Source organism: Pongo pygmaeus, chromosome 9, assembly GCF_028885625.2.
Source record: "Pongo pygmaeus isolate AG05252 chromosome 9, NHGRI_mPonPyg2-v2.0_pri, whole genome shotgun sequence".
In the NCBI taxonomy this organism is placed as follows: Eukaryota; Metazoa; Chordata; class Mammalia; order Primates; family Hominidae; genus Pongo; species Pongo pygmaeus.
The window spans coordinates 66,712,813-66,739,059 of NC_072382.2; the positions used below are offsets into that span (position 1 = coordinate 66,712,813).

At 43.2% G+C, this 26,247-nt stretch overlaps 1 protein-coding gene across 13 annotated transcripts in view; it reads right to left on the reverse strand.

The window, feature by feature from the left end:
- The window catches only part of ZNF143 (zinc finger protein 143), a 66,073-nt gene that overhangs the window by 34,812 nt on the left and 5,014 nt on the right, over nucleotides 1-26,247 (reverse strand). For 2 of the 13 annotated variants that reach the window (XM_054439282.2, XM_054439284.2), the window contains exons 2-7: nucleotides 20,371-20,485; nucleotides 19,029-19,121; nucleotides 17,765-17,848; nucleotides 17,153-17,236; nucleotides 13,272-13,468; nucleotides 12,305-12,379 (exon numbers count right to left, since the gene is read on the reverse strand). In XM_054439282.2, the coding sequence (XP_054295257.1) occupies nucleotides 12,305-12,379; nucleotides 13,272-13,468; nucleotides 17,153-17,236; nucleotides 17,765-17,848; nucleotides 19,029-19,121; nucleotides 20,371-20,485 (648 nt within the window). Of the gene's footprint in view, nucleotides 1-12,304; nucleotides 12,380-13,271; nucleotides 13,469-17,152; nucleotides 17,237-17,764; nucleotides 17,849-19,028; nucleotides 19,122-20,370; nucleotides 20,490-25,081; nucleotides 25,177-25,271; nucleotides 25,485-26,247 lie in introns of those variants that run through there. The other 11 variants (XM_054439283.2, XM_063671928.1, XM_054439285.2 and 8 more) reach the window with 8 other exon arrangements.

Below are 26,247 nucleotides of genomic sequence, written 5' to 3' on the forward strand. Positions count from 1 at the left end.
CTCCAGCCTGGGCAATAAGAGCAAAACTCCATTTTAAACAAACAAACAAATAAATAAATAGCATGTAGGCTGGACACAGTGGCTCAAGCCTATAATCCCAGCACTTTTGGAGGCCGAGGAAGGCAGATCGTTTGAGATCAGGAGTTTGAGACTAGCCTGGGCAAATGGCAAAACCCCATTTCTACAAAAAAATGCAAAAACATCAGCTGTGCATGGTGGCACCTGCCTGTAGTTCCAGCTACTCAGAGGACTGAGGTGAGAGGATTGCTCGAGTCCAGGAGGTTAGGCTGCAGCAAGCTGTGTTTGTGCCACTGCAATGCATCCTGGGTGACAGAGTGAGACACCCGTCCTTTTTTTTTTTTTTTTGAGACGGAGTCTCACTCTGTTCCCCAGGCTGGAGTGCAGTGGTGCGATCTCGGCTCACTGCAAGCTCCACCTCCCGGGTTCACGCCATTCTCCTGTCTCAGCCTCCTGAGTAGCTGCGACTACAGGCGCCCGCCACCACGCCGGGCTAATTTTTTTGTGTGTTTTTAGCAGAGATGGGGTTTCACCGTGTTAGCCAGGATGGTCTTGAACTCCTGACCTCATGATCCACCTGCCTCAGCCTCCCAAAGTGCAGGGATTACAGGCGTGAGCCACCGTGCCCGGCCGACACCTGTCTTAATAAACAAAAAAGTAATACAGAAATAAAACAGAAAAAATTACATTGACAAAGCAAGACCCTGTCTCGAAAATTTTTTTAAAAAAGTAGGTAAAATGTATCTTTTTCTTGTTTCGTTTTAAGAGACTGGAGTCTTGCTATGTTGTCCGTACTAGACTCAAGTTCTTGGGTTCAAGGAATCCTCCGTCTCAGCTTCCTGAATAGCTGGGACTACAGGCATGTTCCACTGTGCCCAGCTAGTATGTGAAATATATCTTAATAAAACTATAAGAAATGGAAATCAAATATTATTAGAACAAAAAATTTCTTAGGCCAAATGCAGTGGTTCATGCCTATGATTCCAACACTTTAGGAGGCCAAGGTGGGAGGATTGCTTGAGCCCAGGAGTTTGAGACCAGCATGGGAAACATGGGGGGACCCCCATCTCTGCAAAAGATAAAAAACTAGCTGAGTTTGGTGGTGTGTACTTGTGGTCCCAGCTACTTGGGAGGCTGAGGTGGGAGCATCACCTGAGCCCGGGAGGTCAAGGCTCCAGTAAGCTATGATCGCCCCACTGCACTCCAACTTGGGCATCAGAATGAGATCCTGTCTCAAAAAGATCAGTTTCTGTTTATTGCTCATGAAAACAGAAGAGCCTCTATGAACCCTTTAAAAATCAACTATTATTTTAATAACTTCATTTTTTTTTCCATGTATTGTAACAGCAACACATGTACTCTGGAGGAGTCTGGATACCATAGTGAAGAACAAAAAGTGCTACCAGGCACGGTAGTTCACATCTGTAATCCCAGCACTTTTGAGAGATTGAAGCAGGTGGATCACTTGAGCCCAGGAGTTGGAGACCAGCCTGGGCAACATGGCAAAACCCCAACTCTACAAAAAAAATATAAAAATTAGCTGGGCATGGTGGTGCGTGCCTGTCATCCCAGGCTGTCATCAAGCAGGAGGATTGCTTGAACCCAGGAGGTTGAGGCTGCAGTGTGCCAAGATTGTGCCACTGCCATCCAGCCTGGGTAACAAATGAGACCCTGTCTCAAAAAAAAAAAAAAAAAAAAAAAGAAAAAGAAAAAAAAAAAGCTTAACTGTGTTATAATTCCACCATCTAGGGAAAATCATTGTTAACTTCTTGGTCTATTTCCACTCAGTATTTTTTATTTTTATTTATTTTAGAGACGGGGTCTCACTCTGTCACTCAGGCTATAGTACAGTGGTACAATCACTGCTCACTGCACCCTCCAACTCCTGGGCTCAAGTGATCCTCTTGCCTCAGCCTCCCATGTAGTTAGGACAACAGGTGTGCACCACCACACTCAGCTTTTTAAAAAAAAATTGTAGAGATGGAGTCTTGTCATGTTGTCTAGGCTGGTCTTGAACTCCTGGCCTCAAGCAATCCTCCTGCCTCAGCCTCCCAAAGTGTTTGGCTTACAGGTGTGGGCCCCCATGCCCAGCCCAGTGTTTTTTAAATACATATACAAGTGTAGAGTTTTATTTTAGTAGAATTGGCATCAGGCTTTATATGATTTGTAAAGGCAGATTTCAATTGACGAAAGACTCCAAATTAAGAGAAAAGGACTCTTCTTCCTATTCTCTTCCCCTCCTTTCTAAGAGCACTATGAAATGAAAGTGCTTACCACCTTTCCACATCTGCCAAACAAAGCCCAGCTGCTCACACCTTCAGACTAGGTAGCGGCAGCAAATAACTCCAGAGAGACTCATATCTGAATCTTTTCTGTTATTCTATTGCTTCCTCCTAGGCCAATTTATTAGGAGCTTCGATTCTGTTATGAAACATATACCAGGAATTTGGTATCTAATTTAGTTAAGCCAACGAAACAATGTTGAATTCCTAACCAATGATGAGTATTGGACATTTTTTCCAAAAATGTACTTGTTTTTGATCCCATTCTTAATGTCTATAGTGGAGACTTTAAGAACTTAGGGTAGTAAAATAAGGGTCAGAAAATTCAGTTTAGGGAGAACTACTGAGGTCTCCGAATGTGCACCTGTGGGGTGGGGACATGGGTGACAACAGCAAGGTTTCTTATTTCTAAGCCAGCTGAAGTCACTAGCATTTGGCATGCTACGAGAATTATAAGTAAGGGCAGTGTCCAACAGAATTATTTCCACTAGTATCTAATTACTCAAAACAGACCTCTCTTAAAGGCATTCTCGCAAAGTACAGTAAGATGAATACCTGTACAAACACCCAAGTAACAAAAGGAACCTCTGGAAAGAAAACTACAAAAATAGCAATGACCTACAGTATACAGTAGTTGGAAAAATAAAAGGCCAGGGAGACAGTCAAAAAGCCATTCTGGCTTTTATCTCAATGCATAGAGTATTTGGGTGTGATATGATTCCCTCCCCTTTTATTGGAAATGTTTCCTTGCAAAGCTCTTTATCTCCAATCTAGGCTAACATTTACCTTCTCAATTCCCAAATAAGTGTTTTTTTTTCTATTTGGAACCTGCTTTGCATCTACTACCTTCTTATTCTATTTCCAATTAACTATCCTTTATACCTATCCCTCCATCATAACTCCCTACCACTTCCTATCACAACATTCTAAAATAATAAATGTTTAATAAATGACTGGCAAAATACCTACTTTCTAAAATGATAAATAAAATACTGTTCCTGCCTTTGTAGGGCTCTCAGTCTAGCTAGTAAAATTGTGCTATTAATGAAGGATTATAATAGAATATAATAATTGCTATCACAGGAGTCCATGAAAAGATCTAACAGGGCAAAATGCAAAAGTAGGGAGATGTAGGTTAGGGCAAGCTGTCTAGGGGTGAAATTTGAAGACTGAAGGAGAGGACTGGGGAGTGCTGTCCAGGCAGAAGGAATAGTATGGTCAAAGGTTTGGAGTGTATCTAGAAGAAGTGGAAACAACATGAGAGTATTGTGTTTACATAATAGAATGAGTTTCATGAAAATGAAAGTTTAGGACCAAGTTTGTGAAAAGCAATAAATACAACCCTGAACAGCAAGCCTAGACAATGAAAGCCAAAGGAAGGTATTAAAAAATTTTAAGTAAGGGACAAACCAAGATCACCTCTGTGTTTTATTTTAATTAGTTAATTAATTAATTTTTTTCAAGACAGGGTCTCATTCTGTTGCCCACACTGGAGTGCAGTGCAGTGGTGCAATCTCAGGTCACTGTAACCTCCGCCTCACAGATTGAAGCAATTCTTGTGTCTCAGCCTCCCGAACGGCTGGGACTACAGGTGCGTGCCACCATGCCTGGCTATCTGCGTTTTAGAAAGAGAACTACAGTAATAGCGGGGAACAGACTGAAAAGACAAATGAGGTAGGGAGCCCAAAGGAAGTTTGTATAATCATAAATATGCAGGAAAGAAGTGATAAAAACAAACCTAGGATAATGACTGTGGAATAGAAAGCAATAGCTGATTCTACAGATGTTTTAGGGGAAAAAATGGACAGAATCCAAAACTCAAAAGCTAAATTAAAAGACCAAAACTATAATAGGTACTTCAGGGTTATGCAGCATGAGATATGCGCAGTCACTGTCAAAGAAACAGCAATCTGGTATGTCATCACAAGGGAAAACTCTCAAGGGCAATTTTGAAGCTAACACCAGTGAAATACTAATCAGCTTCCAAAAACCATGTATAGAAAATGACTTCACTGGTATTTAAACTTAATGTATGTTCTGAGAATTAAGACATAACCTTGGCCGGGCGCGGTGGCTCACGTGGTGGCTCCCAGCACTCTGGGAGGCCGAGGCAGGCGGATCACGAGGTCAGGAGATCGAGACCATCCTGGCTAACACGGTGAAACCCCGTCTCTACTAAAAATACAAAAAATTAGCCAGGCGTGGTGGCAGGCGCCTGTAGTCCCAGCCACTCAGGACGCTGAGGCAGGAGAAGCATGAACCCGGGAGGCGGAGCTTGCAGTGAGCTGAGATCATGCCCCTGCACTCTAGCCTAGGCAACAGAGCAAGACTCCGTCTCAAAACAAACAAACAAAAAGACAAAACCTTAGCTCTGCCATAAACTCATCATGTAACATTGTGCAAGATACATAGGGCCTATCTGCCTGTCTATAAAGGACATACTGTAGCCAGGTGCAGTGGCTCACGCCTGTAATCCCAGCACTTTGGGAGGCCCAGGCAGGTGGATCACTTGAGGTCAGGAGTTCAAGACCAGCCTGGCCAACATGGTGAAACCCCATCTCTACTAAAAATACAAAAATTAGCCAGGCGCAGTGGCAGGCACCTGTAATCCCAGCTACCTGGGAGGCTGAGGCAGGAGAATTGCTTGAACCCGGGAGACGGAGGTTGCAGTGAGCCAAGATCATGCCATTGCACTCCAGCCTGGGTGACAAGAGTGAAACTCTGTCTCAAAAAAAAAAAAGGGGGGGGCCGGGTGCAGTGGCTCACGCCTGTAATCCCAGCACTCTGGGAGGCTGAGGCAGGCGGACCACGAGGTCAGGAGATCGAGACCATCCTGGCTAACACAGTGAAACCCTATCTCTATTAAAAATACAAAAAATTAGCCAGACGTGGTGGTGGGTGCCTGTAGTCCCAGCTACTCAGGAGGCTGAGGAAGGAGAATCGCTTGAACCCAGGAGGCAAAGGCTGCAGGGAGCCGAGACTGCACCACTGCACTCCAGCCTGGGTGACAGAGTGAGACTCTGTCTCGGGAAAAAAAAACAAAAAAACACATTGTTCTAAGTCAGTAATGTTTTTTCTTTTCTGAGGGAGTCAAACGTCTTTTGCAGATAAAATCTTACATGGCATTCTACTGTGTAAAACACACAGAAAAAGGAACTAGAGCTGCTGGCCTTGGCAGATGAGGGTGGATCAGAGATCTGCTAGTCCCTGACAGGACTCCTGATACCTCAACAAACAGGGCTTGAAAAGCCCATACTAGACAGATAACCTAAGTCCTTTTGGGCTTAAACATTCTAGGAGGTGCTAATTATATTAGCTAATTATATTATGTTATATTAGCTAATTATATTAGCACATTATATTAGCTAATTATATTAGCACCTAGGACCATTACATTCTAAGGAGGTGCAAATTCCAGAGGTAGATACAAGACTGGAGCTAAGATTAAATTCCAAGGTGACCTCAATAATAAAGAGGCTAACTGGCATTTATTGAGCAGTTGCATGTATGTGATGCACCGTGGTGGCTGCTTTACGTATACTGTCTAATTGGCCCCCATGGCTACCCAATGAATTCAGTATTATCTATGATTTACAAATAGAAAAAATGAGACTCAGAGGGGCTAAGTAATGTAACTTGCCCATGGTCAAAAGCTGGGAAGTGAGATTTGAAGGAGTTTGGCTCTAGAGCTCAAGCTATTAACCCACCAGGTTTCAGGATGCTGTAGTCCAGCGGGACCTAACTGGCAGAGCTTCTGTAATTACAGAGTGAGAGACTCAGCAGGGTTGAGGATAAACATTGCATTGTATTGTCTGGTTTAGTACTTATAACCCCATTTACTGTAACGGCCTAATGTACATGGCAGCTATAACTTACAATTTGGTGTTTGTTAACTTGTATGATGTAAATAATCTATATTCTTGGGGGAGGATAAAATAAAAACAACTTGAATTTTTAAAAATGTATTCTCTTTGAAGAAAGGAAACAATCCTAGAAGTGTGGCACCAGAGGAACTTTTAAAGAACCATGAGACACATCAGCACTGCCAGGAAGATTAAGAAACAAAAACAAGGCCAGGTACAGTGGCTCCTGCTTATAATCTTCGGGAGGCCGAGCCAGGTGGATCACTTGAGGGCAGGAGTTCAGAACAGCCTGGCCAACATGGCAAAACCTTGTCTCTACTAAAAATACAAAAATTAGCTGGGCATAGTGGTGTAAGCCTGTAATCCCAGCTACTTGGGAGGCTGAGGCATGAGAATCACTTGAATCCAGGAGGCAGAGTTTGCAATGAGCCAAGATTGTGCCACTGTACTCCAGCCTGGGTGACAGAGTGAGACTCTTCTCAAAAAAAAAAAAAAAAAAAAAAAGAGAGAAAAAACAAAAACAAAGCAGATTTCTAACAATAATTACTATCAGGTAGTAGATCCCTCACTTTTTATTTTTACTAATCTATACTATTTGGATTTTCTAAACATAAACATGATTACTTTTATATTTAAAAATATGTAAAATAGATACGTAGAGTAAGATTACGGGTCATTTTGGGTTTTCTTCTTTGTACTTTCCCTGAATTAAAAAAACTACTAAAAATATTATCTTAAAAAATCTTTGGTGGCCGGGAGCGGGGGCTCACGCCTGTAATCCTAGCACTTTGGAAGGTCGAGGCGGGCGGATCACAAGGTCAGGAGATGGAGACCATCCTGGCTAACACAGTGAAACCCTGTCTCTACTAAAAATACAAAAAATTAGCCGGGCGTGGCGGCAGGCGCCTGTAGTCCCAGCTACGCGGGAGGCTGAAGCAGAAGAATGGCGTGAACCCGGGAGGTGGAGCTTGCAGTGAGCCAAGATCGCGCCACTGCACTCCAGCTTAGGCGACAGAGCTAGACTCCGTCTCAAAAAAAAAAAAAAAAAAAACAAACAAACTTTTGCCCCTAAGATAATCATCAATCTAATTAATACCTTTCTTTTAGATTTCTTTTAGAGGTAGAAAAAAAGAGACTTAGAAAAGCAAGGTTCAGTCTGGGCACGGTGACTCACACCTGAAATCCCAGTACTTTGGGAGGCCGAGGCAGGTGGATCACTTGAGGTCAGGAGTTTGTGACCAGCCTGGCCAAAAGGTGAAATATAAAAAACATTTTTTTAAATATTTCTTTAACAAAAATATAAAAAATTAGCCAGGCATGGTGGCACGCTCCTGTGATCCCAGCTACTCAGGAGGCTGAGGCAGGTGAATCGGTTAAACCCACGAGGCAGTGGCTGCAGTGAGCTGAGATCGGGCCACTGCACTCCAGCCTGGGCAACAAAGCAAGACCCTGTCTCAAAAAACAAAAAACACAAAAAACCAAGTACTAGGTTCTCAACCTCAAATATGGTAATTAATTGTTTTAGAGAATGGTGAAGTCATGAACTTCTGATCCAGCACTAATGAAGAGAAATATAATGAGTCACAAGTGCAAGCCACATATGTAATTAAAAATTTACTGAGCTGGGTGTGGTGGCTCACACCTGTAATCCCAGCAGTTTGGGAGGCTGAGGGGGGCGGATCACGAGGTCAAGAGATCAAGACCATCCTAGCCAACATGGTGAAACCCTGTCTCTACTGAAAATACAAAAGTCAGCTGTGCATGGTAGCATGTGCCTGTAGTCCCAGCTACTCGTGAGGCTGAAGCAGGAGAATCGCTTGAACCCAGGAGACGGAGGTCACAGTGAGCTGAGATCACACCACTGCACTCTAGCCTGGTGACAGAGTGAGACGCCATCTCAAAAAAAAAAAAAAGAATTCTGGCCGGGCAAATTGGTTCACACCTATAATCCCAGGACTTTGGAACGTCAAGGCAGGAGGATCACTTGAGCCAACACTGCACCACTGCACTCCAGCCTGAGCGACAGAGCAAGACTCAGTCTCAAAAAATAAATAAATAAATAAAATAGGAGTCAGGCATGGTGGCTCACACCTGTGGTCCCAGCACTTTGGGAGGCCAAGTGGCTGGATTACAATGTCAGGCGTTAGAAACCAGCCTGGCCAGCATGGTGAAACCCTGTTTCTACTAAAAATACAAAAAATTAGCCAGGCATGGTGGCACATCCCTGTAGTCTCAGCTACTCGGGAGGCTGAGGCAGGAGAACTGCTTGAACTGAGCAGGTGGAGGTTGTAGTGAGCTGAGATCGCGCCACTGCACTCCAGTCTGGGTGACAGAGCGAGATGCCATCTCAAAAAAAAAAAAAAAAAATGACAGGCATGTTGGCTCACACCTGTAATCCCAGCATTTTCGGAGGCTGAGGTGGGTTGATCACTGGAGGTCAGGAGTTCGAGACCAGCCTGGTAAACATGACGAAACCCCATCTCTACTAAAAATACAAAAATTAGCTGGGTGTGGTGGTGCATGCCTGTAACCCCAGCTACTCGGGAGGCTGAGGCAAGAGAATCATTTGAACCCGGGAGGTGGAGGTTGCAGTGAGCCAAGATCACACCACTGCACTCCACCCTGGGCAAGAGAGTAAGACTCCATCTCAAAATACATAAATAAATATAATAATAAAATAAAACAAAAAATCTCTAGTAACCAATTGAAAAAAATTAAAAGAAACAGGTGAAATTAATAGTAATTATTTTGTTTAACACAATATGTCCAAAATATTATCATTTCAACGTTATCAATATAAGAAATTATTGATATTTTACATTCTTTTTATCGTACTATGTCTTCAAAATCCACTTACAGCACATCTCAATTTGGACTAGTCATATTTCAAGTGCTTAACAGCCACATATGGCTAGTGGCAACCGTACTGGACATTGCAGATCTAGTCTGTAAGGAAGAGGTACAAAAGGCAAAGGAGAAAAAAGCTACAGTTAAAAAAAAAAAAAAGAATCCCATTCAATAGTCTTCTATTTGTCTACTGGTACCAATACCAAATGGCAATATGTCTACAGATAAAGAGTAATGGGATTTTTTGGCCGGGGGCGCTGGCTCACGCCTATAATCCCAGCACTATGGGAGACCGAAGCGGGCAGATCACGAGGTCAGGAGATCGAGACCATCCTGGCTAACACAGTGAAACCCTGTCTCTACTAAAAATACAAAAAATTAGCCGGGCATGGTGGCGGGCCCCTGTAGTCCCAGCTACTCCGGACGCTGAGGCAGGAGAATGGCATGAACCTGGGAGACGGAGCTTGCAGTGAGCCGAGATTGCGCTACTGCATTCCAGCCTGGGCAACAGAGTGAGACTCCGTCTTAAAAAAAAAAAAAAGAGTTGGGGCCAGGCACGGTGGCTCACACCTGTAATCCCAGCACTTTGGGAGGCCGAGGCAGGCAGATCACGAGGTCAGGAGATCGAGACCATCCTGGCTAATATGGTGAAACCCCATCTGTACTAAAAATACAAAAAATTAGCCGGGCGTGGTGGTGGGCACCTGTAGTCCCAGCTACTCGGGAAGCTGAGGCAGGAGGATGGCGTGAACCCGGGAGGCAGAGCTTGCAGTGAGCCGAGATCGCACCACTGTACTCCAGCCTGGGCAGCAGAGCGAGACTCCGCCTCAAAAAAAAAAAAAAAAAGAGTAATGGGGTTTTATGACATTTTGCCTCAGCAGTTCTGAATTCCTAGTTACGTCTCTGAGTTCTGAAAAAAAACTTTTTTTTTTTTTTTTTTGAGACAGTCTCACTCTGTTGCCCAGGCTGGGGTGCAGTGGCACAATCTTGGCTCACTGCAACCCCCACCTCCCAGGTTCAAGCGATTTTCCTGCCTCAGCTTCCCAAGTAGCTGGGATTATAGGCGTACACCACCACACCCAACTAATTCTTGTATTTTTAGTAGAGATGGGGTTTCGCCATGTTGGCCAGGTTGGTCTCAGACTCCTGACCTCAGGTGATCCACCCGCCTCGGCCTCCCAAAGTGCTAGGATTACAGGCGTGAGTCACCGCGCCCAGCCTACAACTGCTTTCCTTTAAAATATCTATTATTTTAAAATGTAGTTGTCAGTTACCAATAAGACAGAGAACTTATTGGGCCACTCCAACACTCCAAGCCACTGACCTATAACTCCCGCATATATTTACCCTGTGTTTGCATCTTAGTAGAGGTTGACTTAGGTGGATTTGACACAGAACTGTATAAAAAATACTGACGTCTCATTTTTTGGGAGGTGAGGGAGAACAGCGTCTTGCTCTGTTGCCTAGGCTGGAGTGCAGTGGCACAATCAGCTCACTGTAACTTCAACCCATGGGCTCAAGGGATCCTCCTGCCCTTGCCTCCCAAATAGCTGTGACTACAAATGTGTGCCACCATGCCTTGCTAATTTTGTAATTTTTTGTAGAGATGGAGTCTCACTTTCTTGCCCAGGCTGGTCTCAAACTTCTGTGTTCAAGCAATCTTCCCACCTCAGCCTCTCAAAGTATTGCGATTACAGGTGTGAGCCACCACACCTGTCTTAAAGTCTCATTTCCTTCACAAAATATGAATATGAATTGAGACCTGAAAATTTTGCTAAGAATCACACAGCATCAAAGCTGATGGGCTTAGTGAACTGAAAACTGTGTTTATTCTATTGCCACTTTGTGGCATCACTTCAGCTGGTAAACAGAAATACTGGCTATTCAGCAATGTGTAGAAGCATAATATTTCTTTTTTTTTTTTTTTTTTGAGACAGTTTCGTTCTTGTTGCCCAGGCTGGAGTGCAATAGCGCGATCTCGGCTCACTGCAACCTCCACCTCCTGGGTTCAAGCGATTCTCCTGCCTCAGCCTCCTGAGTAGCTAGGATTATAGGCATTAGCCATCACACCTGGCTAATTTTTTGTATTTTTAGTAGAGGCAGGGTTTCACCACGTTGGCCAAGTGGGTCTCGAACTCCTGACCTCAAGTCATCCGTCCGCCTCAGCCTCCCAAAGTGCTGGGATTACAGGCATGAGTCACCACGCCTGGCCAGAACCATATTTCTACAAGTGATTTCAGTGATTCCTGTTATATTTCTACAAGTGATTTCAGTGATTCCTGTTATTTTATCACTATTAGTATAAATGTAAAATTTTCTTGATAACCCCTAACAGTATCACTCAATGTCACTAAGTGGTCATGTTAATGTTATAAATGTGACCCTGAGTAGTAACTTTAGGGGTTAAATATAATAAAACTCTGAAGAATGAAAAAAAAACTACTATAAAGGAACAGTCAACAAGATATTAGAGAAAACTGCTGAGAAAATAAAGAGCAGCATTAAAGCAGGAATGTACTACAATGATTATATAAGCTCCAAGCATACCCTCCACACGAACATCCCCCCAACACAAAAACAATTCTTGAATAACGTAAGTTTTGAATTTTTGATTGTAGGAGACATGCAAGAATGCACCTGTGACTACTTTGTACTTACTACAAAACTTTTAGAAGCACTGGTGCTCTAGGCTGTTACTCAGGTAAGGGGCAGCCAATGATTGGACACAGGGTGAACATTTGAACCATGGGAAGCCAGCCCACAGGCCACCTGCAGACCAGGAAGCAGTCTGGTAGAAAAAGCATAAACAGCTTTGTCCAAGATTAACTAGGCTGGACTCTCCCTTCAGAAGTTGAAAAGGAAAATATGGAGGGAATCAGCTGGAAGGAGAAGAAATTTAAAAATACAAAAAGCAAAGCAGTGAGGATTATTTAGAAAGAATCATGATGAAGTCCCAGAAAAAGTATCCACAAATTGCCATGCCATGGGTGGGGGCAGTCAGGAAGTCACCTGGTCTCCACAACTGCCTCGTCCAGAAAACTGCCTTGGAATCCAGCACACAAGATTCACCTGGATTTCTGTGATACTTCCATTTCTTTAGCAGCATTTTGCATCCACCAATGAACAATGGGACCTCAGGCAGTTTGAGAAAGCTGCTGCCCAATACATACATTGTTTTTCTGAATTGGTGAGATATTTCTAGAGAGGTAGTGAGTTACCTATTCTTGCTTTCATCCACAGAAGGGCATAGAAATGCTAAGTTAGATTTTTATATTAAAAAGTAGCTTTACATACCTGCATTTTTTTCTCTTGCTCATTTTCTCCAATCATTCCAGTACCTGCTACACTTTCACTTCCATCAATGGATACCTATAGGAATAAAATAAATCTTTAAAACGTTTTACATTTTGATAATGGTTTAGGCTGGTTAAGCACATGGTTCAGGGAGAAGCTTGCAAAAAAAAAAAAAAAAAAAAAAGAACAAAAAGTACATGGGGCTTCATTATCATTTATTTTTGTGTATATTTGAAAATTTCCATAATAGGCTGGGCATGGTGGCTTATGCCAGTAATCCAAGCACTTTGGGAGGCTGAGGCAGGAGGATCATTTGAGCCCAGGAGTTCAAGACCAGCCTGGACAAAAGAGCAAAACCCTGTCTCTATTTATTTTGTTTGTAAAGAAAAAAAAAAGAAAATTTCCCTAACAAAAGTGAAATAAAATCTTTTAAGTTATATGAGAGATACATGTTCAATGCAGGGGAAAAAAAATCAGCTCTTTTGATATAAACTTGAGACTTTACTTCTCCTAATCTATAGTTCCTACTTCTTAATTCATAAGCAGTTCCATTTATACTTTATTATTTCTTTTATAGCCCTTCATCCTTGTATATCTTTTGGTGAATTACCGGCCACTCATTTCTCTTCTATAAGCCTTTACTCCATTCCCTTATTTTTTCTTCCAATCTTTCTACACTTCACTTAAGATAAATGCTGATCTCTTCAATACTGACTGATTTTGACTTTGAATTGCTAGTGTCTTTTTCTTTTTTTAATTTCTGAATTTGAGACAGGGATCTATGCTCAAACAACCCTCCCACTTTGGCCTCCCAAAGTGCTGGGATTATAGGCGTGAGCCATCATGCCATGCCCAGCCAAAATTGGCCAGGTTTTTTTGATGAGGTGTACTTTTTTGTTTTCTATTCTTTTCATGAAAAATAAAGAAGCTGTATCTGGGACATTCTTGACATTGTGAAATGCTATACCTTTGCTGCATACTGTTCCAAAGCACTGATGGTGTCAGGGTCAATTGTAGCATCCCCAGTGTGCAGACCTGCCACTGTCCCATCAGCCTGAATTGCCAAGATGGTGTCAGACTGTGGGACTTGCACTGCGTGGTGGATATAAGCTGTGGTGCCATCTTCCAGCTGAACCGCCTGTAATGCACTCTGGTCATAACTATCTGAGAGAGTGGAAGAGAATGCCATTAAATTAAAGGTAAAATCTGACAAATATTTACATATTTAAAGGAAGAGAGAAATGAGTTTTTATTGAGTAGTTACTCTGAGTACTGGACCACACACTTGATATGTGTTATTTCATTTAATCCTCACAATAATTTTGCAAGGCAGGTATATTTACTGCCTTCATTGTATAAATGGGACCTCAGGTTTGGAGAAGTAACATCACTTTCCTTAGCAATCAGAAAATATAAAAAACATTAACAGGCCGGGTGCAATGGCTCAAGCCTATAATCCCAGGACTCTGGGAGGCCGAGGCGGGTGGATCACGAGGTCAGGAGATTGAGACCATCCTGGCTAACACGATGAAACACCTTCTCTACTAAAAATACAAAACACTTAGCCGGGCACGGTGGCACACGCCTGTATTCCCAGCTACTGGGGAGGCTGAGGCAGGAGACTCACTTGAACCTGGGAGGCAGAGGTTGCAGTGAGCCAAGATTGCGCCACTGCACTCCAGCCTGGGCGACAGAGCAAGAGTTCCTCTCAAAAAACAAAACAAAAACAAAAACAAACAAACAAAAAACACTAACAATTAACAGTCAAAATCAATATGTAGAGAAATCAGATTTGAACTCATGTCAGTATGACTCCACAGTCCCTCCATGGTGGTTTTTTCCCCTCCAAATGTCCACACTAAGATATATCTATATCTATACTGGTATTGATATAAAATAGTGATTTTATATCGATATATATATATAGATAGATAGATAGATAGTGAAATAATAAATCTAGCCAGTTACGATGAACCTGTGACTAACACTTATTGATAAAGAAAAAAGTGTGGCCTTGTGTGGTGACTCACGCCTGTAATCCCACCACTTTGGGAGGCCAAGCCAGGCGGATCACAAGGTCAAGAGATTGAGACCATCCTAGCCAACATGGTGAAATCCCATCTCTACTAAAAATACAAAAAAAATAGCTGGGCATGGTGGCACGTGCCTGTAGTCCCAGCTACTTGGGAGGCTGAAGCAGGAGAATCACTTGAACCCGGGAGGTGGAGGTTGCAGTGAGCTGAGATTGCACCACTGCACTCCAGCCTGGTGACAGAGCAAGACTCCGTCGAAAAGAAAAGAAAGAAAAGGAAGGAAGGGAAAGGAAGGGAAGGAAGGAAGGAAGGAAGGAAGGAAGGAGTGCAGACTTTACTTTTTTCCAACTGTAATTAAAGAAATTTATTTATAAATTTAAGTATTTTAAATTTTTTAAAGATTCCTCCCTTTGTTTGGGAGGCCGAGGCGGGCAGATCACAAGGTCAGGAGACCGAGACCATCCTGGCTAACACGGTGAAACTCCGCCTCTATTAAAAAAAATACAAAAAATTAGCCGGGCATGGTGGTGGGTGCCTGTAGTCCCAGCTACTCCGGAGGCTGAGGCAGGAGAATGGCGTGAACCCAGGAGGCGGAGCTTGCAGTGAGCCGAGATGGCACCACTGCACTCTAGACTGGGAGAGAGAGCGAGAGTCTGTCTCAAAAAAAAAAAAGATTCCTCCCTTTGGCTTCATAACAAAACAGTCTTTCTAAAATGTGTTACGTCATTCTATAATAAAATATTATCTAGCTGGGTGAGGTGGCTCACGCCTGTAATCCCAGTACTTTGGGAGGCTGAGGTGGGCGGATCACCTGAGGTCAGGAGTTCGAGACCAGCCTGACCAACATGGTGAAACCCCATCTCTACTAAAATACAAAAATTAGCCGGCCGTAGTGGCAGGCACCTGTCATCTCAGCTACTTGGGAGGCTGAGGCAGGAGAATCGCTTGAAACCAGGAGGCGGAGGTTGCAGTGAGCCAAGATTGCACCCCTGCACTCCAGCCTGGCAACAGAGCGAGACTGTCTCAAAATAATAAATAAATAAATAAATAAAATAAAATAAAATATTCTCTAAAGTAGTAACAATAGGTAACATTTATTGAGCATTTAGTATGTGACAAGCACGGTTCTAAGTGCTTTACATGTTTGTGCATTCTGTCCTCGCAACAACCCTACGTATGATATGGATTATTATTATAATCCTCATTTTACAGATGATGAAACTAAAGCACAGAGAATTAATCTGCTTAATGTCACACAGCAAAAAAAAAGTAGCTTTGAATCTACATAGTCTGGTTGCAGAGCTGTACTCATCATTCCTATACATTTCACCTCAAACCCCTGAACTTCCCTTAAACAAATGTAATAAGCGTTAACATTTTGCTGTATTTGTTTCAAATATTTTTGAAATTGTACACTTAGTTTCAATTAAACACAGTAGGCAAAGGACCTTGCTTTAAAAAATTTATATATATATACACACACACACACACACATATATATATATATATTTTTTTTTTTTTGAGACAGAGTCTCACTCTGTTGCCCAGGCTGGATTGCAGTGGCACGATCTCAACTACACTGCAACCTCTACCTCCTGGGTTCAAGCAATTCTCCTGCCTCAGCCTCCCGAGTAGCCGGGATTAAAGGCATGCACCACCACACCTGGCTAATTTTTGTATTCTTTTGTATTTTTAGTAGAGACAGGGTTTTGCATGGCCAGGCTGGTCTCGAACCCCTGACCTCAGGTGATCCGCCTGCATCGGCCTCCCAAAGTGCTAGGATTACAGGCATGAGCCAACGTGCCCAGCCAAAAAATTGTATTTAAGAGGAAGAAATAGGTTAGGCAAAGTGGTTCATGTCTGTGACCCCACTGCTTTGGGAGGTCGGAGCAGGAGGACTGCTTGAGGCCAGGAGTTCAAGACCAGCCTGAGCAACATAGCAAGACCCTATATTTAACAAATATAGCAAGACCCTATATTTAACAAAAAAAAATTAATCAGAAAATAAAAATTAAAAAATCAGCTGGCTGTGGTGACACACACGTGTAAGTCCTAGCTGCTCAGGAGGCTGAGGCAGGAAAGTCCCTTGAGCCCAGGAATTCAGGGCTGTAGTGAGCTATGATTGTACCACTGCACTCTAGCCTAACAGAGTAAGATCTTATCTCTAAAATACAGAAATCAATAAAATATGAAGTTAACCATTTCAATGTTACATTGTGATTTTATTTCTTAGTCATTTAAAAAAGTAGCCAAGGCTGCTTTTAAAATATGAAATTAAGGCTGGGTGCAGTAGCTAACGCCTATAATCCCAGCACTTTGGGAGGCTGGCTTGAGGCCAGGAGTTCGAGATTAGCCTGGCAACAGAGTAAGACCCTGTCTCTACAAAAAATGAAAAAACTAGCCAGGAGAGGCAGCGTGCACCTGTAGTCCCAGCTATTCAGGAGGCTGAGGCAGGAGGATCCCTGAGCCCAGGAGTTTGAGGCTGCAGTGAGCTGTGCTTGTGCCACCACAATCCAGCCTGGCAACACAGGGACACCCTGTCTCTTAAAACAAAAGCCAACCAAAAAAACAAAATGTGGCCTCTACTTTAAGTCTTCCAGGGACCAGTCATTTGGTTTGCTGTTCCAGCTTGTCACCGGACAGCTCAAATTGTAGGAAAATTTTTCCTTAAATCATGCTTAAATCTGCCACCTTGTACTTTAACGAATAAATACAATTCTTTCCCACGACACTTCAGAAGCTAAACACAGGTCTTCTTTCCCCACCACACTCCCACTTCTCCCTTATTTTATTCATACTTTCAAAGTTATTTTACCTTTGGAGGTGTGGTGAATAAATGCTGTGGTACCATCTTCCAACTGTACTGCTTGACCATCCTCTAGACGCAAACTGTCCCCTGCTCAAGAACAATGCTTACATTTAGATCTCATGTTTTCTAGCACATTCCAATTAACTCACTTAGCAACAAGAGTCAATAAACCATTAACACATTATAACAATCTATACTTGCTTCATGAGTCTTTGGAACATTTAAGTAAGTTCAGCAAAGCTTCCCTGAGTCAGTGTTTAAAGGTAAAAAGATATTAGAATATTAGTTTTAGGAATATACACCAGTATAAAAAAGAGAGTTGAAAGAAGGGGAAAAATGAGGAAAATGAGAGACATGTAAGATTCAGCTCAAAAAACAGAAACATTCACTTAGGACTGTTACTCATTTATCTCCACAGTGCAGTCCAGTAACTTCTTTTCCATTATCTTTAAGAGAAAGTCTTGGTTAAGATCCACTCTGTGGCATCTATAATCTCCCTTTACAGAAGGAGGACTTGAGATCAAGACCAAGTTTAGGTAGTAAGAGGGAGCTGCAGGCAGCAAATACTAAAAGCTGAGAATTAAGATGGTTTCCTGTGCTGTTATCTTAAATACTTACTACTTTTAGGTATGGGTACATGTTGAACATAGGCAGCAGAACCATCTTCCAACTGAATGACCTGGCCATCTATGAGTTTTCCATCTAGAACAAAAGATTCAAGACAATAAATTGGCACAAACAAAAATTTTAAACTTTATACAATTTTCAAAATGATATCAACTATAAAAACATACACAACTTAAGCTCGTGTTCATCTTGATTCTTCCCTCAATGTTCTGAGGCAATTCAATAACACATCCAGTGATCCTACAGAAAGCAGAAAATCCTCCCTCAGCCATCCTTCCTCCCCTGCAATTTTCAATTAGATGAGGTCAAGAGGAAGAGTGGGCTCATCACAGCAGGCTACATGAGTTGGACTGCTTATACCTTTCAGAGTCACTTAGAATCAGTGACCATGACCAGTGGGGAGTTGAAGCTGGGAAGACAGACAGATATGTCAGTGTATGTGAGGTCATCTGTCATTCTCATCCCTGAAGGCTATAAGACCCCTGTTTATGTATGCATGTGCTCAGTAGGTTTCCATAGAAACAAAGAGTTTTTGAGGACTTGGCGGTTTCCTGGAGCAAAGCAAACACTAATTCAGAGACAATGTTAGATAAGCAAAACCAAATGTCTTTTTTTTTTTTTTTGAGACAGAGTTTCGCTCTTGTTGCCCAGGCTGGAGTGCAATGGCATGATCTCGGTTCACTGCAACCTCTGCCTCCCGGGTTCAAGCGACTCTCCTGCCTCAGCCTCCTGAGTAGCTGGGATTACAGGCATGCGCCACCATGCCCAGCTAATTTTGTATTTTTAGTAGAGACAAGGGTTTCTCCATGTTGGTCAGGCTGGTCTCGAACTCCCGACCTCAGGTGATCTGCCCGCCTCGGCCTCCCAAAGTGTTGGGATTACAGGCGTGAACCACTGTGCCCGGCCCCAAATGTCTTTACTCTTACACATATTTGGTAAAAATATGAAATAATGACCCAAAGTAAAGAAGCAAGAAAGGTCTTACTAGAAAATAGGCCAGACATACTCCCTGCTCTCCTCTCTCCCACTAATTTTGACATCCCAGGGTATCTTCCAAATATCTCAAAGGACTACTCCAAATTATAAAAAAAAAAAAAAAAAAAAAAAAAAAGAATTAAACTAAAATGACTTAAAATCAACATATGCAATACAGCATCTTTAGGAGAGATAGGAAAGGTGGTATAGCTTCTAGGTGCTCCAACTCACAGTTATAAATCACTGGTATTAACCAATCAGCCATATGTGAGGCACATACCTTTAGAATTGTGTTGTATGTAAGCAGTAGAACCATCTGCAAGTGTTACTGCTTGCAAGCTTACGCCTTCCATATTTTCTAAGTTGTCACCATCTATTACAAAAAAATTAATATTTTTTTTAGACAGCTCGCATATGGACATGCTGATTAATTTTCTTTTAAATAAAGATCAGAAAAAAGGTAGACTGCTTAACTCAGACTCAAAATGAGATTTAGCGGCCAGGTGCGGTGGCTCACGCCTGTAATCACAGCACTTTGGGAGGCCAAGGCAAGTGGATCATGAGGTCAGAAGTTCAAGACCAGCCTGGCCAATGTGGTGAAACCCCGTCTCTAATAAAAATACAAAAATTAGCCAGGCGCGGTGGCATGCACCTTGTAGTCCCAGCTACTTGGGAGGCTGAGGCAGAAGAACCACTTGAACCCAGGAGGTAGAGGTTGCAGTGAGCTGAGATTGTGCCACTGCACTCCAGCCTGGGCGACAGAGCCAGACTCTGTCTCAAAAAAAAAAAAAAAAGTGAGATTTAGCACTTGCCAAAAAATAGGCTCGGAACAATGGCTCATGCCTGTAATCCCAGCACTTTTTGAGGCTGAGGTGGGTGGATGGCTTCAGCCCAGGAGTTCGAGACCAGCCTGGGCAACATGGTGAAACCCTGTCTCTACTAAAAATAAAATAATTAGCTGGGCACGCTGGTGGGTGCCTGTAGTCTCAGCTACTTGGGAGGCTGAGGTGACAGGATGTCTTAAGCCAGGAGGCTGAGGCTACAGTGAGCTGTGATCATACCACTGCACTCCAGCCTGGGCGATAAAGCAAGACCTTGTCTCAAAAAAAAAAAAAAAAAAAAGAAAAAGAAAAAAAATTCCCTGCCCTACTGTACCCACACCAAGATAAAAAATACACATAGAGGCTGAGCGCTGAGCGCAATGGCTCATGCCTGTAATCCCAGCACTTTGGGAGGCCAAAGCAGGTTGATTACCTGAGGTCAGGAGTTCGAGACCAGCCCGGCCAACGTGGTGAAACCCCGTCTCTACTAAAAATACAAAATTAGCCAGGCATGGTGGCATATGCCTGTAATCCCAGCTACCCGGGAGGCTGAGGCAGGAGAATCACTTGAACTTGGGAGGCAGAGGTTGCGGTGAGCCGAGATCAGGCCATTGCACTCCAGCCTGGGCAACAAGAGTAAAACTCCGTCCCGTTTCAAAAAAAAAAAAAAAACACCTCATAAAAAGACCTAGGTTTATATTGTTTTCTGCTATAAATCAGGAACTAGGAAGTTGTAAATTTTCTTTTTCCTTTAAGATAAATGATATTTTCAAACACATCCCTTCAAACACAACTGCTCACCTGCCACGGTGACTGCCTCTGTCAAGCACAGGGTAACATGTTGCGCCTCCATCCCTCCTCCAGGAAACTCTGCCATTCCCTGAGAATCTCGATTTATTTGGGCTAACAACATCTTCTACCTTGAAGAAAAATAAAGACACTTGGGAACAAAGAATGATACATAAGAAATAAAAGTTACAAAGAATATTTATGAACCACAAAAAACTGCTGAGGATGTAATGGTGTTGGAAATAAGATGAAATTTCACTCAATATGTAGGGTAAGAGTATTAGCCCAAAGTCCAAGGCATGCTTCTTATAATTCAGCAATTCAAACAGATGGGCACAATTTGTCAGTGCGCTTAGCAACTTCTAAGTACACTGACGAATTGTACCCATCAGTTTCGTATGATCTCTAAAATTCCCATAATTAGAGTCCTTTGGGTTTAGCATTGCTGAGGACTCCCACTTAAAATGTGTCAGCATATTCTGTTGACTTAATCTTCAGAAATCTACCCCGAATCTGGCTACCTCTCACAACCTTCACCATTACTTCCCTGATCCAAGCCACAACCAGTCTCTCATCTGCATTACTTTAACAGCATCCTAACTTATTTCCCTGCTTCTCCATTAGCCTCCTACACTCTTCTTTTGACACAGCAGTCAGTGTCCTTTGAAGGGAAAAGTTAGCTCATGTCCCGCATCTGCTCAAAACCTTCTGAGGACTTCTCAGAGTAAAATCCCCAAATCCTTACACTGACCAATGAGGCCATTGATCTTGCCCCTCATTTCCTACTACTCACCATCTCATTCACTCCACTTCAGCCACACTGGCATCCCTGCTTTTCCTCAAGCATACTGGATGTTCTGCTGCCTTAGGACGTGTTCATTTGAGTTTCCTTCTGCCTGAAACATTGTCCCCAGTATCTTCATTATTCATTCCCTAACCTCTTCAAGTCTTTGCTCAAATGGAATGAGAGCTTCCCTGTCCATCCCATTTCAAACTGCACCTCCCAACTGCTCAATCATGGTAAACCCCGTCCTTCTTTTCCCCTCCATATTTCTGCACAGTACTTATTATTTAACAAATTACATGTATTTCCTTATTTAGTTTATCTATTTCCCCTTCCAAAAGAATGGACAGAGATTTCTGTTTGTTTGCTCACTGCTGACTCTAGTGCCTAAAAAGTGCTTGGCCCATAGTAGAAGTACAATAGGTATAGAATAAATGGATGAATGGGCAACTCTTCTACCAATCACCAACACAACCTCCTTCTTCCCTTCTACCTCCAGGTCTCCTTACCTCTGTGGACCGTGGCTTATCTCAAACAGTAGCTGGGATAATTTAGCTGCCTTGGGCCAGGGAACTGAACCAGAGATGTCTTGAGGACCTTTCCAGGTCCAAAGACCTGACTTAGCAACAATATTTAAAAGAGCAATACACGGATAGTAGTAATAATTTGTAATTCTTTTTACGTTTAGGATTGCTTGAAGAATTTTGTCTTGGAAATACTATAAACTGTACCCTCATTAGACCAAAAGTGGGAACTACTGTTCAGATACACAAAAAGGTATCAGTGCTATGATAAAAGTCAGTCAAGGCTGGGTGCAGTGGCTCACACCTGGATTCACAGCACTTTGAAAGGCCAAAGCAGGTGGATCACCTGAGGTCAGGAGTTCGAGACCAGCCTGGCCAACATGGTGAAACCCTGTCTCTACTAAAAATACAAAAAAAAATTAGCTGGATGTGGTGGCACGCACATTTAAAGAAAAAAAAAAAGTCAAGGGGTGACCTTTTAGGTATGAAAGGATCCATAATCTATAACTGTTCATAGAACAAACTGAAACGTCATTTCCTTGGCACCTCCAAAAGCTGACAGAGAAGACTCAAAGTAACACCAGTACCCCACTGTTAAGACCCGTGGGCTGCATGCGGTGGCTCACACCTGTAATCCCAGCACTTTGGGAGGCCGGGGTGGGTGGATCACCTGAGGTCAGGAGTTCGATACCAGCCTGACCAACAAGGTGAAACCCCATCACTACTAAAAATACAAAAATTAGCTGGGAGTGGTGGTGCACGCCTGTAATCCCAGCTACTTGGGAGGCTGAGGCAGGAAAATTGCCTGAACCCGGGAGGTGGAGGTTACAGTGAGCCGAGATCACAACACTGCACTCCAAGCTGGGCAACAAGAGCGAAACTCCGTCTTGGGAGGGTGGTAAAAAAAAAAAAAAAAAAAAAAAAGACCCCTGCCGAGTATAAAATTAGCATAGGCTAATTTTCAGTTACAAAAAGACAAATACTGCATTACTCTACTTTTTTTTTTTTTTTGAGACGGCATCTCACTGTAGCCCAGGCTAGAGTGCAATGGCATGATCTCAGCTCACTGCAACCTCCACCTCACAGGTTCAAGCAATTCTCATGCCTCAGCCTCCCGAGTAGCTGGGATTACAGGTACATGCCACCACACCTGGCTCATTTTTGTATTTTTAGTAGAGGTGGGGTTTCACCATGTTCGCCAGGCTGGTCTCGAACTTCTGACCTCAAGTGATCTGCATGCCTCAGCCCCCCAAAGTACTGGGATTACAGGTGTGAGCCACCGTGCCCAGAAAATATATGATATATGAGAGTTGAGTCTCACTCTGTCACCCAGGCTGGACTGCAGTGGCAGGACCCTGCAACCTCAAATTCTTGGGCTCATGTGATCCTCCTGCCTCAGCCTCCTGAGTAGCTGGGATTATAGGCACAAGCCACACCCAGCCTTGAGTTATATTTAAACATAGCCAGAGTGTAAGCATGTTCCATTAATTATATATAATTCAGTGAAGTACAAAGTAATTAGAATGTGCTAGCAAATGAGATAAGAGTTCTCGCAGACTCCATATGATGCTAAGGGTTAAAGTATGGGCAAAGAGTTTATACTGCCAATTCTAATTGGGGCAGAATATCTTATTGGATAGGTGAAATGTTGAAACTTGAAGGCTTTGTGCAGTTCCAGGACTATTCAAAAACTGAATATATGAAACTGACTGGCAGGTAGGTAGAGCCTGATACCTTTGAAGTGACAACAGAGATAGGACCTACTAGGCTTAAAGCTAAAAATACCTGTCAAATAAGAGCTGAGAGCAGAGACAAGAATTTAGAAACGAACATCTAGGTCTAGTCATTAGGTATCCCCATTTTGGTGATGGTTTGATCTCAACTGAACTATTGATGTGAAAAAGAACAAAAAACACCTCTCTTAAACTTCAGTAAAGTAGCACTAATGGACATGGTTTAATAAGGGCACCCCATGCCCAGAGCAGTTTGGTAAGCATGCCCTGGTTTGCTTTCAGCAAAACTAGGGAATATGAGGAACAGATGTAGCAGAGAAAAGAAAGAGATTCTGACATATTCCAAACACCATTTCTGATGCTGCTCTGTTAAAAAGCATGTTATTTCAAAATTACAATGCTAGACTGTACTTTATTACCCCCAAGATTGAACACTGCATATGCTACTATTTTATCACCCAAATTGCTCATCGTGTCATAGGTAAGGAAAGCAAAGCATCATTAGACAATTGTGAAAATTATAGAAGGAATTCCTGACAGACAACTTTTTTTTTTTTTTTGGAGATGGAGTCTCACTCTTGTCGCCCAGGCCAGAGTGCAGTGGCGCCATCTCAGCTCACTGTAACTTCCACCTCCCAAGTTCAAGCAATTCTCCTGCCTCAGCCTCCCGAGTAACTGGGATTACAGGCGCACACCACCATGCCCAGGTAATTTTTTGTATATTTAGTAGAGAAGGGTTTTCACCATGCTGGCCAGGCTGGTCTCGAACTCCTGACCTCATGATCCACCCGCCTCAGCTTCCCAAAGTGCTGGGATTAAAGGCATGAGCCATTGCACCAGCCAGCCATGATTTTCACCCTTTAAAATTTTTCTTGTTGGGTGTGATGGCTCACACCTATAATTCCAGCACTTTGGAAGGCTGAGGCGGGTGGATCACCTGAAGTCAGGAGTTTGAGAACAGCCTGGCCAACATGGCGAAACCCTGTCTCTACTAAAAATACAAGAAAATCAGCCGGGTATGATGGCGGGTGCCTATAATCCCAGCTACTCCCAGCTGAGGCAGGAGAATCACTTGAACCCGGGGGGTGGAGGCAGCAGTAAGCCAAGATCGTGCCACTGCACTCCAGCCTGAGCTACAGAGTAAAACCCTATCTCAAAAAAAAAAAACCAAAAAAAAAAAACTTTCCTTTTTCATTCCCTCACTTAAGAGTATTACACTATTGTTGGCCGGGGCGCGGTGGCTCACACCTGTAATCCCAGCACTTTGGGAGGCCAAGGCGGGTGGATCACGAGGTCAGGAGATCGAGATCATCCTGGCTAACATGGTGAAACCTCGTCTCTACTAAAAAATACAAAAAATTAATCGGGCGGTGGCACGCGCCTATAGTCCCAGCTATTCGGGAGGCTGAGGCAGGAGAATGGCGTGAACCCGGGAGGCAGAGCTTGCAGTGAGCCGAGATCGCACCACTGCACTCCAGCCTGGGCGACACAGAGAGACTCCGTGTCAAAAAAAAAAAAAAAAAGAGTATTACTCTATTGTAATATTTAAAAGTATTACAATAATATATTTACTGCTCTCTGTACCATGTTCTCATCGTTTCAGTCTAATAACACTGTCAGCTATTTTATTGTGTTTTGTAGACCATTAAAATTTTCCTTGCAGGCTGGGCATGATGACTCACCCCTGCAACTGCAGCACTTGGGGAGGCCAAGGAGGGAAGACGGCTTGAGGCCAGGAGTTCAAGACCAGCCTGGGCAACACAGTGAAACCCTGTCTCTATGGAAAATAAAAAAAAAGAAAAAAATTATGCCGGGAGTGGTGGCTCACGTCTGTAATCCCAGCACTCTGGGAGGCTGAGGTGGGTGGATCACCTGAGGTCAGGAGTTCGAGACGACCCTGGCCAACGTGGTGAAACTCAGTCATTACTAAAAATACAAAAATTAGCCAGGCGTGGTGACAGACGCCTGTAATCCCAGCTACTCAGGAGGCTGAGGCAGGAGAATCGCTTGAATCCGGGAGACGTAGGTTGCAGTGAGCCGAGATCACATCATTGCACTCCAGCCTGGGTGACAAGAGCAAGACTCCATCTCAAAAAAAAAGAAAGAAAAAAATTAGGCCGAGCACGGTGGCTCACGTCTGTAATCCCAGCACTTTGGGAGGCTGAGGTGGGTGGATCACCTAAGGCCAGGAGTTCAAGACCAGCCTGGCCAACATGGTGAAACCCTGTCTCTACTAAAAATACAAAAATTAGCCAGATGTAGTGGCAGGTGCGTGTAATCCCAGATACTCAGGATGCTGAGGAAGGAAAATCACTTGAGCCTGGGAGCTAGAGGTTGCAGTGAGCCTAGATCTAGCCACTGCACTCCAGCCTGGGCAAACTCCCTCTCAAAAAAAACAAAAAAAATTAGCCAGACATGGTGGCTTGGACCTGTAATACCAAGCTACTTGGCAGGCTGAGGAGAAGGGAGGATCACTTGGGCCTGGGAGGTAGAGGCTGTGGTGAGCTGTGATTGTGCCACTGTACTCCTTCCTGGGAAACAGAGAGAAATCCTCCCAAAAGCAAAAAAAACAAAACAAACAAAAAAAAAACTTTTCCTTGCACACAATATTGTAATATAAACTTAAAACTTATAATAATAAGTCCTTTGGGAGGCCAAGACGGGCAGATTACGAGGTCAGGTGAAACCCCGTCTCTACTAAAAATACAAAAAAAAAAAAAAAAAATTAGCCAGGCGTGGTGGCGGGAGCCTGTAGTCCCAGAGGCTGAGGCAGGAGAATGGTGTGAACCTGAGAGGCAGAGCTTGCAGAGAGCTGAGATCACACCACTGCACTCCAGCCTGGGCGACA